Genomic DNA, 13,874 nt, shown 5'->3' on the forward strand with positions numbered 1-13,874 from the left:
TTCCTGGTGCTTCACAGCAGTGCTGCTTTCTGTGTGTTTGACACCCACATTTTCTTCCTGGAGAGCTGCAAGAATTGATCCATCCCCTTCGGCTTCCTGAGATAGGTGTGACAAGCATGAACTTGTCTGATTCAGGTTGCGACCTTACTTAACGGGATTTTCTGTTTCATTTATTCAGGGCTAAATATGCAATTAGTGCCATTAAGAAGAAGCTGAATGATAAAAATCCACACGTGGTTCTCTACACGTTAGAGGTGAGCTTTTCTTTCTTAGCTCTGACTTGAGCCAGTGTTAGCAGGGTGATGGAAAGGTGCGACAGCTGTGTGAGGGAGGAGAAGACTGAGCAATGTGGTTCAGATGCTAGAATTTTTAAAGTGATATTTTAAAGCTTTGAGTGCACCTTATGACTTGCTGTATCACATCACGGAGAAAGAACAAGCAGAGTTGAAACTCCACACTGTTTTATTGCATCTGCCAGTTTGCATTGCAGTGGGATCAGCATACTGGCACAGTGAAAATGATGCTATTTTGGAAAGCAAGTGGAATGAAATGGAATGGTTCACCTTGCAGATGCGAGGGTGTGTGACTTGTAAGAAGGTCTCAGCATTCCATATGAAATGGTGTTAACTGCATATTTTTGTATCTCAACGCCAAGAATATCATCCTCCAAAGTATGAGCCTCGTCTCTACCCTAATCCAGTAAATCACTCTTTGTTTGTAAATGTAGAGGGTCCCTATTGGGTATTGAGTAAGGTGGGGGTGACGGAATAAGATGAGAGACAAAATTGGTGGACTTATTTTGATGAAGTGAAAATCAAAACGTTCTGGAAATTTGAAGTAAAAGTAGAAATGTTGGAAATGTTCAGGAAGCATCTGCAATTAATTTTTTGGGTCAAATATCCTTGGTCAGAACTTGGAAGGAGAGTGAACATGTTGGGAGTTGAGCTGCATCTGGGGCATTGTGAATTCAGTAAAAACTCCTGGGTATCCAGCACCTAAGGGGATTGGTAAATGCCAGATAAGTGAATTTGCTGTTTGCTTGAGATTGAGTGTTTGTGTGGATTGGTGACCTGTCTGTTTTTTACCTGTTTCTGTGGAGTTTTTGCCAGTTGTTTGAGGCTGCTAGTTGCTTGAATTCTGGATAATAGGGAATTTACTGTATCTAATAAATTGGGATAAATAGTAAATGAGCCCATCAGATGATGGGAAAATGGGGACTCTAAGGGAAGAGAACATAGTCCATTGGGCATTATGAAATGAGGGCACATGGAGAGTGCAAAGAGAGGTGAATGTAAATACTTTGAAATGCAGGAGCTGCGGGAGATGACAGGTTGGATCGTGGAGGGATGAAAACTGGGCTAATCTCACAGGGGGATGACCTGGTCCATTCTCGTACAGGCAGAAAAAGCTAGTTGGCTGAAGTCATAGTTGGCATCAAGACCTGTAGGCTGCAGTGCCCTTGGGCGGTAGAGAGAGCATTGCTCTTCAAGCTTGCATTAGAAGAGTAGGAGGCCACAGGTGTGTCAGAGAGACAATGGGGAGGAGGAGTCACGTGATGGAGTAGTGGCCGGTCGGGAAAACCAGCCCACTCCAGGAAAATAGGAAAAAAAGTTAGGAAAAAGCAAAGCATAACAAAAATAAAATATAAGAAATAGAAGATAAAGATACAGAGAAGAGAAAGAAGATGGCTTTCAAGAAGGAGAAAGTAAAAACAACTGGAAAAAAAGAATTAGAAAAGTCGCCGGAGAAGAAAGAAGAAGGCCTTACCCGCACAAAGGAACAGGACGCTGGGGTGACGAGGAGCGCCCGACCTTCGAGGTCAGTGTCTGCCCTGCGAAGTCGCGACCCACCAGCTGGTGCACCACAAAAATGGCTCTCGGAGCCAAACAAAAGTGCGCAGTGTGCAATCAAAGGAGAAAGAGGACACTGGCGGGAGGGGGGCTCAGCAGAGGAGTGGGCTGTCACAGAGCGAACAGCTGAGGGATGCCCAACACCAGGGCGCTCAGCTGGAGGACGAGGAAAGTAGCAGAAGAGGGAGCGATGAAGCAGACGTGGGAGATAGACAGAGGGATGACCGACAAGAAGACCAATGTCAGGAAGCATAACAGTCGAGCAGCCCAGGAGGGGAGGCCCAGCAAGAAGAGGCCCGACAAAGAGATACAAGCAGCTCATCAGGAAAAACAGAAGAGACACAGACACAAAGAAGACACAAACACAGAAGAAGAGGAAGAAGAAGACCAAGATCTTCACAGAGAAATAGAAGGTAAAACTGATGGCCAAAGAGAAATAAAAGGTAAAACTGATGAACAGAATATAGATAAAGTCTTTTTTGAAGAACTAATGAGAGCATTAAAAGAATGGTTGTCATTAGAATTTAGTGCAATTAAAAGAAAAATGAAAAGAATAGAAGATAAAATGCAAAGATTAGAACTGGTAATGACAGAAATAGGGAAAAGAGTAGAATGTGGAAGAGTGGGAAACGGCTGTAGAAATGGAAGTAAATTACTTAAGAGAAAAATTGGAAGAAAGTGATAAAAAAATTAGAGACACAAGACTTGTTATCTCAGAAAATTGATATGTTGGAAAATTATAGTAGGCGAAACAACATAAAAATAGTGGGCCTGAAGGAGGGTGAAAAAGGTGCAGACATGAAGGAATTTATAATAGGATGGATCCCGAAGGTCCTGGAAACAACAGAAATGCAGGAAGAAATGGAAATAGAAAGGGCACACAGAGCATTAGCTCCGAAACCACAGGCACATCAAAAACCAAGATCCATCTTAGTAAAATTTTTGAGATACATGACAAGAGAAAATATACTGGAATGGGCAAGGAATAAAGTTAGAGAAGATAATAAACCATTGGAATACAAGTTTTGAACTCTTAAAGAGGAGGAAGGAGTTTAATACAGCGAAATCGATTTTATGGAAAAAAGGTTACAAATTCATATTAACACATCCAGCCGTACTTAAAATATTTATACCCGGGGAACAAAACAGACTGTTCTTGGATCCAGAGAAAGCGCAAGAATTCGCAGAACGTTTGCAGGACAGAAGAGATGAAGAAATGTAACAAGAATGAAGAACAGCAATAAAGTATATATAAAGATGTAAAAACAATGTATATGTAAAGAACTAAAGAGGGAAAAGAGAAGGGAATAAGGAGGAGAAAAAAGAAGAGAGAGAGCTTTGCTATATGTGATTTTTTTTGTATTTTCTGGAGAGGCCTGGGTAGAGGGGGAATAACCGTCTCTGCAAAATCAGTTGACGCTGCGAACAAGATCGCAATCCAAATGAAAAGGGGAGTTGAGTTTGCCAGGCAAGGGATTTAGGGCAACTCAGAGAGGGGGGGAATTTTTTGGGGTTAAGGTATTAGTGGATGTGGGAACTGTGGGGGTACTTTATGTCTTAAATGTGTTGTCATACATCAAGTGTAATAAGAAAAAACTAAGAGATGAAAATGGGGAAATGGGAGATAGAGGTGGAAAAAAGGTGTATGCAAGAAACAAGATGGCCATGTTGAACTATATTACTATAAACATTAATGGAATACATAACCAAATTAAAAGGAAGAGGCTACTAAATTTATTGAAGGAAAAAATAGATATAGCATTTGTGAAGGAAACGCATCTAACTGAAGTGGAACATAACAAACTAAAGAGAAACTGGGTAGGACACGCAACGGCAGCATCCTATAATTCAAAAGCTAGAGGTGTAGCCATACTAGTTAACAAAAATGTACCAATTAAAATAGAGGAGGAAATAATAGATCTGGCAGGGAGGTATGGAATGATAAAGTGTCAGATATACTCAGAATTTTGGAATTTGCTCAATATAGATGCGCCTTACGAGGAGGATCAAAAGTTTATGCAGGGTATTTTTTTGAAATTAGCAGGCACACAAGGAATTATATTGATAGGAGGGGATTTTAACCTTAATTTGGACCGAATGTTGGATAAATCTGGACAAAAAACAAGTAAAAAGAATAAAGTAGCCAAATTTATGGTTAAATCAATGCAGGACATGAAACTTATGGATATATGGAGGAGGCAACACCAAAGAGAGAAGGAATTTTCATATTATTTGAGTAGGCACAAAACTTAATCAAGGATTGATATGTTTTTGTTGTCAGCCCATATACAAGGGAGAGTTAGGAAAACTGAGTATAAAGCTAGACTACTATCAGATCATTCACCCCTATTATTAGTAATAGAACTGGAGGACATCCCACCAAGAACATATAGATATAACATATAAACTCCATGCTACTTAAAAGACAGGAATTTAGGGAGTTTATTGAACACCAAATTAAAACATATTTTGAAATAAACACAGGATCAATGAAAGACAAATTTATATTATGGGACACAATGAAAGCCTTCATTAGAGGGCAGATAATAAGTTATGTGACTAAGATGAAAAAGGATTACTATTGGGAAATAGAGCAGTTGGAAAAGGAGATAGTAAGTACAGAAAAGGAATTAATAAAAAAGGATGATATAACAAAAAAAGGAGAGAATTGGCGGACAAAAAAAATTAAACATTACAAACGTACAAGGTGGAGAAGAACATAATGAAAACAAAGCAAAAGTATTACGAACTAGGAGAAAAAACACAAAATATTAGCCTGGCAACTTAAAACAGAACAAGCTAAAAGAATGATACTGGCATCAAGGAAAAAGAACAAACAAATGACATATAATCCAACAGAGATTAATGAAAATTTTAAGGAATTTTATGAACAATTGTATCAAACTGAGAACGAGGGGAAGATGATAAAATAGAGGAATTTTTTAGCTAAAATTGAACTGCCGAAATTGCAAATGGGTATTTTTTTTCCATATATAATGTTAATTTTATTAACTCTTCACTCTTTATTTTGGGGGGGGAGGGCTGAACTAATTTTAAGTTAGATTACTAATATTGTGTTACAATTAATGGGGGGGGGTTATTTTGTGTAGTTTTCTAATGTAATATTGTAATCATACCATTTTAATTTTTTAAAAATTTTTCTTTAAATGTAATTCTCTATTGTATTCATGTTATAAAATTTTAAATAAAGTCTTCAAAAATGTTACCAATTCCTTTAACAGAAAAATTATTTAAGGAACTAAAGAGAATAATAAGGAAATTCTTGTGGAAAGGGAGGAATCCAAGGGTAGCGTTAGATAAATTAGCAGAGAGGTATAATCAAGGTGGTTTGCAGTTACCAAATTTTACAAATTATTATAGAGCCGCGCAATTAAGGTATTAATCAGATTTCTACCAGACGGGAAAAACCAGACTAGACTAAGATAGAACTAGATAAAATAGGGGAAAAGGTACCGGAACATATACTTTATAAGTAGGATGAAAAGCTGGTGCAATATAAAAACTCACCAGTACTGTATCATTTACTTAATACATGGAAGAAGATCCACTTAGAAAGGAAAAAAATGAATTATCAAATACCAAAATTATTATTGACGCAAAATCTGCTAATCCCTTTTACAATAGACAACCTTTCCTTTAGAGAATGGGAGAGAAAGGGAATCAAAAGGATAGAAAATTGCTTTTTGGGAAATAATTTATCAACATTTGAACAGGTGATGTATAAATATGGAATAACTCATGGTACAATGTTTGCATATCATCAATTGAAAGCTTATTTAAAGGATAAATTGGGAAACAGCTTGAGATTACCTGAAGGAAGCATCTTTGAATACGTGATTACAGACACAATGATAATTAAAAGATTTATAACTAACATGTACATTAAGCTGCAAGATAAGGAAAATGAAATAAACTGTAAACCTAAGCAGAAGTGGGAAAACATGAAGTATGGGAAAAGTTATGTTCTGGAACTATGAAGAATACAGTAAACACAAGGTTACGCATGAGACAGTATAATTGGTGACACAGGGTATATATCACTCCTCAAAAATTAAAAAAACTGGGATTCAACATTATCAGATAGATGTTTTCACTGTAAGAAGGAAATGGGAACAACATTACATGCAACTTGGGCATGTACGAAAGTAAATAAGTTTTGGGAAGAATTAAATCAGATACTAAATAAAATTACAAAAAATAGCATACCAAAAAAACCAGAGATATTTCTTTTAAGTAACATAAAAAGTAGAGAATTTGGCCTCAAATTGGATAAATGCAAAAAAAATTCATTATGATAGCCTTAGCGATAGCAAAAAAATGTATAATGTCAACTTGGAAAATGGAAGAGAGCTTGAGTATACAGCAATGGTACATGGAAATGAATAAATGTATTCCATTGGAAAAAAAATAACATATAATTTAAAAAATAAAGTCACAATGTTTGAACAAATTTGGGAACCGTACATGGAACATTTATCAGAGAGAGCTTGTCTACGACCTCCATCCCCTAAAATGAGAATGAAAATGATAAGAAGACAAAATGACTAGATTCAGTGTGTTATAAATTTCTTGCTTATTTTCCTTTGTGCAAAAATATTGTTTTATGATTTTATTGTATTGTATATGTTGAATATTTATGTGTTTTGGAGCTGGGTGGGTAGAGGGGAGGGAGGGAAAGGGGGAAAAAAAAGGGGAGAAAAGACCACTGTGTAAATTTAATGAGAAACATTTGTACATATTTTGGTTGATATGGTTCATAGTGTGAAAAATAAAAAAAATATTAAAAAAAAAGACAATGGGGTGGTGAGTTACAATGGCAGGCAATGGAAGCTCCAGGTTTCTGCTGTGAATGGGATGCAGGTGACAATTTACGTTTGCTTTCTCCTGTGTAGAGGTGGACACTGAGTACAATATTCTGGATAGGAAGAAGTGCTGGTGATTCGTTGTTTTGCCAGGAAAGTCTATTTTAGTCATTGGGTGGTGGGGAGGGAAGAGATGAAAGGACTGGTGTTGAGGTTCCACGGCAAATGACTTAAGAAGTGTTGTGGTTCGTGGAAACCAAGGAGCAAACTAGAAAGCCAAGGAGAGAGCAGTACCTTCAAGAGGAAGGAGATTGCTTCTGGTGATGAGATCTGGTTGAGGCTGGCAGGTTGTGAAGAATGATTTGTTGAATGCAGGGGCTGGTGGAATAGAAGGTGAGGGCCATGGGATCTCTCCCCTTGCTCCAGGAGGAGAGAAAATGTGTGTGGGAAATAGATGAGTTGCACCCAAGGACTCTGTTTACTTGCTGTGTCTAAAGCTGAGGAGCTTAGTCTCAGGATAAAGATATGTCTTCTGGGATGTAGATGAAGGCAAACTTCAGTTTAGTGGTTGGGAGTCATCCAATTCTGAAGGCAACAGATGGTCAAACGTCATCAAAGCTGAGTGCAATCCACAAATGTGCTGGAGAAACACAGCAGATCAAGCAGTGTCCATAAAAAGTAAAGGGTAGCCAACATTTCGGGCCTGGGCCCTTTTCTTCTTGAGGATGCTGCGTGACCTGCTGAGTTTTTTCAGCATGTTGGTGTATTGCACTCGACCCCAGCATCTGCAGACTTTCTGGTTGAACTCCATCAAAGCTGAGTTCATTGGGGACTGAACAATTATGGAATGTGGAATTGAGCAGTAAAGTGGACTTTGGACACAAGGATTACCTCTTATTTTAATCATTGGTATATTAATCTTGGTAAGGATTTTATCATGCAAAATATATTCGGTTTGTGGGTGGCTTTGCCTGAATTGAATGCTGCAGTATTTCTTTACGTCAGATCTCTAAATAGTCTGCCACTGTTTTATCCCATGATTCTCCTTCAGGTTTTGGAATCTGTGGTGAAGAACTGTGGCCAGACTGTTCATGATGAGGTGGCTAATAAACAAACAATGGAGGACCTCAAAGAGCTGTTGAAGGTAAGTTGAGCAGCCCTTCCCACCGTTTAACAAAGATTACTTGTATGTATATAGCGCTCTTCACAGCCCTTTTGCAATGGAGAGATGTGATTTGCTGATTTGCACTCAGCACAAACCGTACCAGACAACCTGTTGATGCTTGAGGGATGAATGTTGCCCAGGAATGCTGAAGACTTGCCCTGCTTCTCTGAGGAAAATATTGCATGCACCCGAGAGACGAATGTCTTGTTTGAAAGATGGTGTTCAGTAAACACTAGTTTTCTGTACTGGAGTTTCCAGGCTGAGTGAGGGTACCGCTCATTGGGCCATTCTGATACATACTTTAGTTGTGGGTGATGCATCCCATTGGCTCAGTGGAACAAGGCCACTGCTCAACTCTAATTTCATGCAAGATTCTTAATGCCCATTTTCCTTGGGGTACAATCATTGTTTTGAGTTAGAGGTGGTGTTATCCTTGTGAGCACAGGAGGCTCTTCATCAGCATTCTGTTTGGATCTATGAATATATAAATCAGGGTGTTGGAAATTCCCATCTGTCTTATTAGCTACTTCTAAATAATACTGATTTTAAAAACTGGAATTGTAATTTATTGATAGTAGAAGAAGTAAAAGACGAAAACCTGTAGGCACCGTGGTTGAAGTAAAAACCACGGTTGGAGAAACTCAGCAGTGTCCTTTATATGCAAAGGTTAACATACAGAACCAACATTTTAGGCTTGAACCCTTCATCAAGGAATGGAAAAATGTCAGCAGGTATCTGAACAAAATAGTGGGGGAGAAATGTGTGGTTGCAACTGAACAAAATAGTGGGGGAGAAATGTGTGGTTGCAAAGGCAGGAGGTGATAGGTGGAGAAGGGAGGGAGGAGGGAGTCACGTGATGGAGTAGTGGCCGGTAGGGGAACTCCAGCCCTCTCCAGAAAAGTTAAAAAAAAGATAGAGAAAAAACAAAGGCACAAACTTAAAAACCAAAACAAAGTGAAAGTAAAAGTGTGAAGAAAATGGCAGCGAAGAAAGAAAAACCAAAAACAACGGGAAGAAAAGAAGAAGGAAAGACGTCGGAAGAAGAAGGTGAAGGCCTTACCTGTCCGAAGAGGCCCGCCGCAGAGAGAGAAGCCCGCACCCTCAGGTCAGTGGAGGTCCCACTGAAAAAGAAGTGGAAGAAGAAGAGAAAAGCAAGACAATGGATGTATCTTTTTTTAAAGAATATATGGAATCAGTGAAAGAATGGCAATTACAAGAATTTAATGAGATAAAAAGAAGAATTAAGAATGCAGAAGAAAGAATGAATAAAATGGAAGTGGCCATATCAGAATTGGCAAAAAGAGTGGAAAATATGGAAAAACGAGAAACATTTGTAGATATGGAAGTAAAAGACTTAAAAAAGAAATTGGAAGAATCTAATAAAAAAGCTAAAGAAGCACAGGAGCTGTTAGCTCAGAAGATAGATATGATAGAAAACTATAATAGAAGAAATAATATAAAGATAGTGGGCCTTAAGGAAGATGAAGAAGGCAAGAATATGAGAGAATTTATAAAAGATTGGATCCCCATGGTCCTGGGAAGACCAGAATTACAGGAAGAAATGGAAATAGAGAGGGCACATAGAACTTTAGCCCCGAAACCACAACCGCAGCAAAAACCAAGATCCATTTTAGTAAAATTCTTAAGATATACAACAAGAGAAAATATATTGGAGAAAGCAATGAAGAAAGTAAGAGAGGACAAAAAGGCACTGGAATATAAAGGTCAAAAAAAATTTTTCTATCCAGACATAAGTTTTGAACTCCTGAAGAAGAGGAAGGAGTTCAATACAGCGAAAACGATCTTATGGAAAAAAGGATATAAATTTATGTTAAGGTACCCAGCGGTACTTAAAATAATTATTCCAGGGCAACAAAACAGACTATTCTCGGATCCAGAGGAAGCAAGGAAATTTGCAGAACAACTACAAAACAAGCAGAGAGATGAAGACATGTAATAAGAGTAAAAATGACCACGATCTATATGTATGTGTGTAAAGGGGTATATGTGTGTGTGTGTATATATATATATATATATATATATATATAGTGTGCATACATGAATGTATCTGTATTTAGAGGAAAATATATAGAGTATAGACAAGAATTAATAAGGGAGGGAAATGGAATAGAGGGAATAAGGAGGGAATTAAAAGAGTGACCTTTGTCATATATGAAAATTGAAATCTTTTCCGGAGGGGGGGCTGGGTGGGGAGGAGTTACGGTCACTGCAAAATCAGCTGACGTTTGCGAGTGAATTCGCAAATCCAAATGGAGAGGGGAGATGTGGTTGTCCGACAAGGGATAAAGGACAACTCAGGAGGGGGAGGGGAGATTGGGGTTAAAGAAGTTTTAAATAGGAGAATAGGGAAAATGTTTGATGTTTTAGAAATGTTGTCTTATAAAGTGTTCAAAACAAGAAAGCAGAAATGGATAAGAAGGAAAGGTAATGATGGAGAAACGGAAAGGGAAGATAAACAAAGTATAAAATGGCTACGCTGAACTATATGACTTGAAATATTAACGGAATACATAACCAAATTAAAAGGAAGAAACTGCTAAATTTACTGAAAAAAGAAAAAATTGATATAGCATTTGTGCAAGAAACACATTTAACTGAATTGGAGCACAAGGAATTAAAGAGAGATTGGGTAGGACACGTAACAGCAGCGTCGTATAATTCAAAAGCAAGAGGAGTAGCTATATTAATTAGTAAAAATGTGCCAATTAAAATAGAAGAGGAAATAATAGATCCAGCAGGGAGATATGTAATGATAAAATGTCAGATATATTCGGAGTTTTGGAATCTACTCAATGTATATTCACCTAACGAAGAAGATCAAAAGTTTATGCAAGATATTTTTTTGAAGATAGCAGATACGCAAGGGAACATATTAATAGGAGGGGATTTCAACCTGAATTTGGATTCAAATATGGACAAATCTGGGAAAAAAATTAACAGAAAGAACAAAGTAACCAAATTTATAATTAAATCGATGGAAGAAATGCAACTTTTGGATATATGGAGGAAACAACACCAAAAGGAAAAGGAATATTCATATTACTCGGCTAGACATAAAACATACTCAAGAATAGACCTATTTTTGTTATCAGCTCGTATGCAAGATAGTGTAAGAAAAACAGAAGATAAAGCTAGAATATTATCGGACCATTCACCCTTAATATTGACAGTAAAGTTAGAGGACATCCCTCCAAGAATGTATAGATGGAGATTAAACTCCATGTTACTCAAAAGGCAGGATTTTAGAGAATTCATTGAAAGACAAATTAAAATGTATTTTGAAATAAACACGGAATCAGTGAAAGATAAGTTTATACTATGGGATGCAATGAAAGCGTTCATTAGAGGGCAAATAATAAGTTATGTAACCAAGATGAAGAAGGACTATAATCAGGAAACAGAGCAATTGGAAAGGGAAATAGTAAATATAGAAAAAGAATTAGCAATGAAGGAAGATACAACTAAAAGAAGAGAATTGGCAGATAAAAAAATAAAATATGAAACACTACAAACATATAAGGTGGAGAAGAATATAATGAAGACAAAACAGAAATATTATGAACTAGGGGAAAAAACGCACAAAATTCTTGCATGGTAGCTTAAGACAGAACAAGCTAAGAAAATGGTATTGGCATTAAGGAAAAAAGACAAACAAATCACATATAATCCAAAGGAGATCAAGGAAAACTTTAGAGAATTCTATGAACAATTATACCAAACTGAAAACGAAGGGAAAGAAGGGAAAATAGATGAATTTCTAACTAAAATTGAACTACCAAAACTACAAATAGAGGAACAAAATAAATTAACAGAACCATTTGGAATAGTAGAAATACAAGAGATAATAAAAAAATTACCAAATAATAAGACACCAGGAGAGGATGGATTCCCAATAGAATTCTATAAAACATTTAAAGATTTATTAATTCCACCCCTCCTGGAAGTAATCAACCAGATTGATAAAACACAAAGCTTACCAGATTCATGTAAAACAGCAATAATTACAGTAATACTAAAGCAAGGGAAAGATCCACTCGCACCAGCGTCATATAGACCAATATCTTTACTTAACACAGATTATAAGATAATAGCTAAACTATTAGCAAACAGATTAGTAGAGTATGTACCGAAAATGGTAAATCTAGACCAAACTGGATTTATTAAAAAAAGACGCACAACAGACAATATTTGTAAATTTATTAACTTAATTCATGCAGTAGAAGGGAGTAAAGCGACAACAGTAGCAGTTGCTTTAGACGCAGAGAAGGCCTTTGACAGAGTAGAATGGAATTATTTATTCAAAGTATTGCAAAAATTCAGTTTACCAGAGAAGTATATTAATTGGATTAAAGCATTATATAAGGGACCATTGGCGAAAGTGACAGTAAATGGATATGTATCAAAGCAATTTAACTTAAACAGGTCAACACGGCAGGGATGCCCACTATCACCTTTATTGTTCGCGTTAGCTATAGAACCACTAGCAGAATTGATAAGAACAGAAAATAATATAAAAGGGATAAAAATAAAAGACAAGGAATATAAAATCAGTTTATTTGCGGATGATGTTATAGTATACTTAACAGAACCAGAACTATCAATAAAAGAATTATATAAGAAATTGAAGGAATATGGAGAAGTGTCAGGTTACAAGATTAACGTAAATAAAAGTGAAGCAATGCCTATGAATAATGCGGATTTCTCAAAATTTAAGAAGGAATCACCATTTAGATGGCAAATGCAAGCAATAAGATACCTAGGTATACAAATAAATAAAAATCTCGGTCATCTATATAAACTCAATTATTATCCACTAATGAAAAAATTACAGGACGATTTAGAGCATTGGAAAGATTTACCACTAACACTAATAGGAAGGATAAACTGTATTAAAATGAACATTTTTCCAAGGATATTATACCTATTTCAGGCATTGCCAATACACCTGACAGAGAAATTCTTCAAAGAGTTAAAGAAAATAATAAGGAAATTTTTATGGGAAGGGGGGAAACCGAGGATAGCACTAGATAAATTAACAGAATGGTATAAACAAGGAGGCTTACAACTGCCAAACTTTAAAAATTATTGTAGAGCCGCACAATTAAGATACCTATCAGATTTTTATCAAACAAGGGAAAAGCCAGATTGGACTAGATTAGAATTAGATAAAATAGGGGAAAAGATACCTGAACACATTATATAAATGGGATGAAAAATTGGTACAACATGGAAGTTCTCCAGTATTACATCATCTACTCAATATTTGGAAGAAGATTCATGTAGAAAGAAATAAAACAAATTATCAATTATCAAAACTAATATTGACGCAAAACAAGTTACTCCCTTTTACAATAGATAACCTTTCCTTTAGAGAATTGGAGAAAAAAGGGATCAAAAGAATAGAAAATTGTTTTTCAGGAAATAGGTTCTTATCCTTTGAACAAATGAAAGATAAATACAATATAACTCGAGATACAGTGCTGGCATATTACCAATTGAGATCCTACTTGAAGGACAAATTAGGAAGCAGTATGAGTTTACCAGAGGGAAGTAACTTTGAATATGTGATTACAGATACAATGATAATCAAAAGATTTATAACAAATATGTATATTAAACTGCAAGAAAAGGAGAATGAGGAAACAAATGGTAAAACTAAACAAAAATGGGAACAAGATTTAAATATAAAGATAAAAAAGGAAACATGGGAGAAGTTATGTTCTGGAACGATGAGAAATACAATAAATACGAGGTTACGTATGATACAATATAACTGGATACACAGGCTATACATTACACCTCAAAAGTTAAATAAATGGGACCCAACAGTATCTGATAGATGTTTTCGATGTAAAAAAGAAATGGGAACAACAATTCATGCAATCTGGACATGTGAGAAAGTAGAAAAATTTTGGGAAGATCTAAACAAATATTAAATAAAATTACAGAAAACAATATACCAAAGAATCCAGAGATCTTCCTCCTAAGTAACATAAAAAACAAAGAACTTGGAAT

General features: G+C 36.3%; 1 protein-coding gene across 4 annotated transcripts in view; it reads left to right on the forward strand.

Annotated features, from left to right (window-relative positions):
- Positions 1 to 13,874, forward strand: part of hgs (hepatocyte growth factor-regulated tyrosine kinase substrate) — a 54,022-nt gene that overhangs the window by 6,042 nt on the left and 34,106 nt on the right. For 3 of the 4 annotated variants that reach the window (XM_069929681.1, XM_069929680.1, XM_069929682.1), the window contains 2 exons: positions 179 to 254; positions 7,725 to 7,817. In XM_069929681.1, the coding sequence (XP_069785782.1) occupies positions 179 to 254; positions 7,725 to 7,817 (169 nt within the window). The remainder of the gene's footprint in view (positions 1 to 178; positions 255 to 7,724; positions 7,818 to 13,874) is intronic. The other variant, XM_069929683.1, reaches the window with a different exon arrangement.

Source organism: Narcine bancroftii, chromosome 3, assembly GCF_036971445.1.
Source record: "Narcine bancroftii isolate sNarBan1 chromosome 3, sNarBan1.hap1, whole genome shotgun sequence".
Lineage (NCBI taxonomy): Eukaryota > Metazoa > Chordata > Chondrichthyes > Torpediniformes > Narcinidae > Narcine > Narcine bancroftii.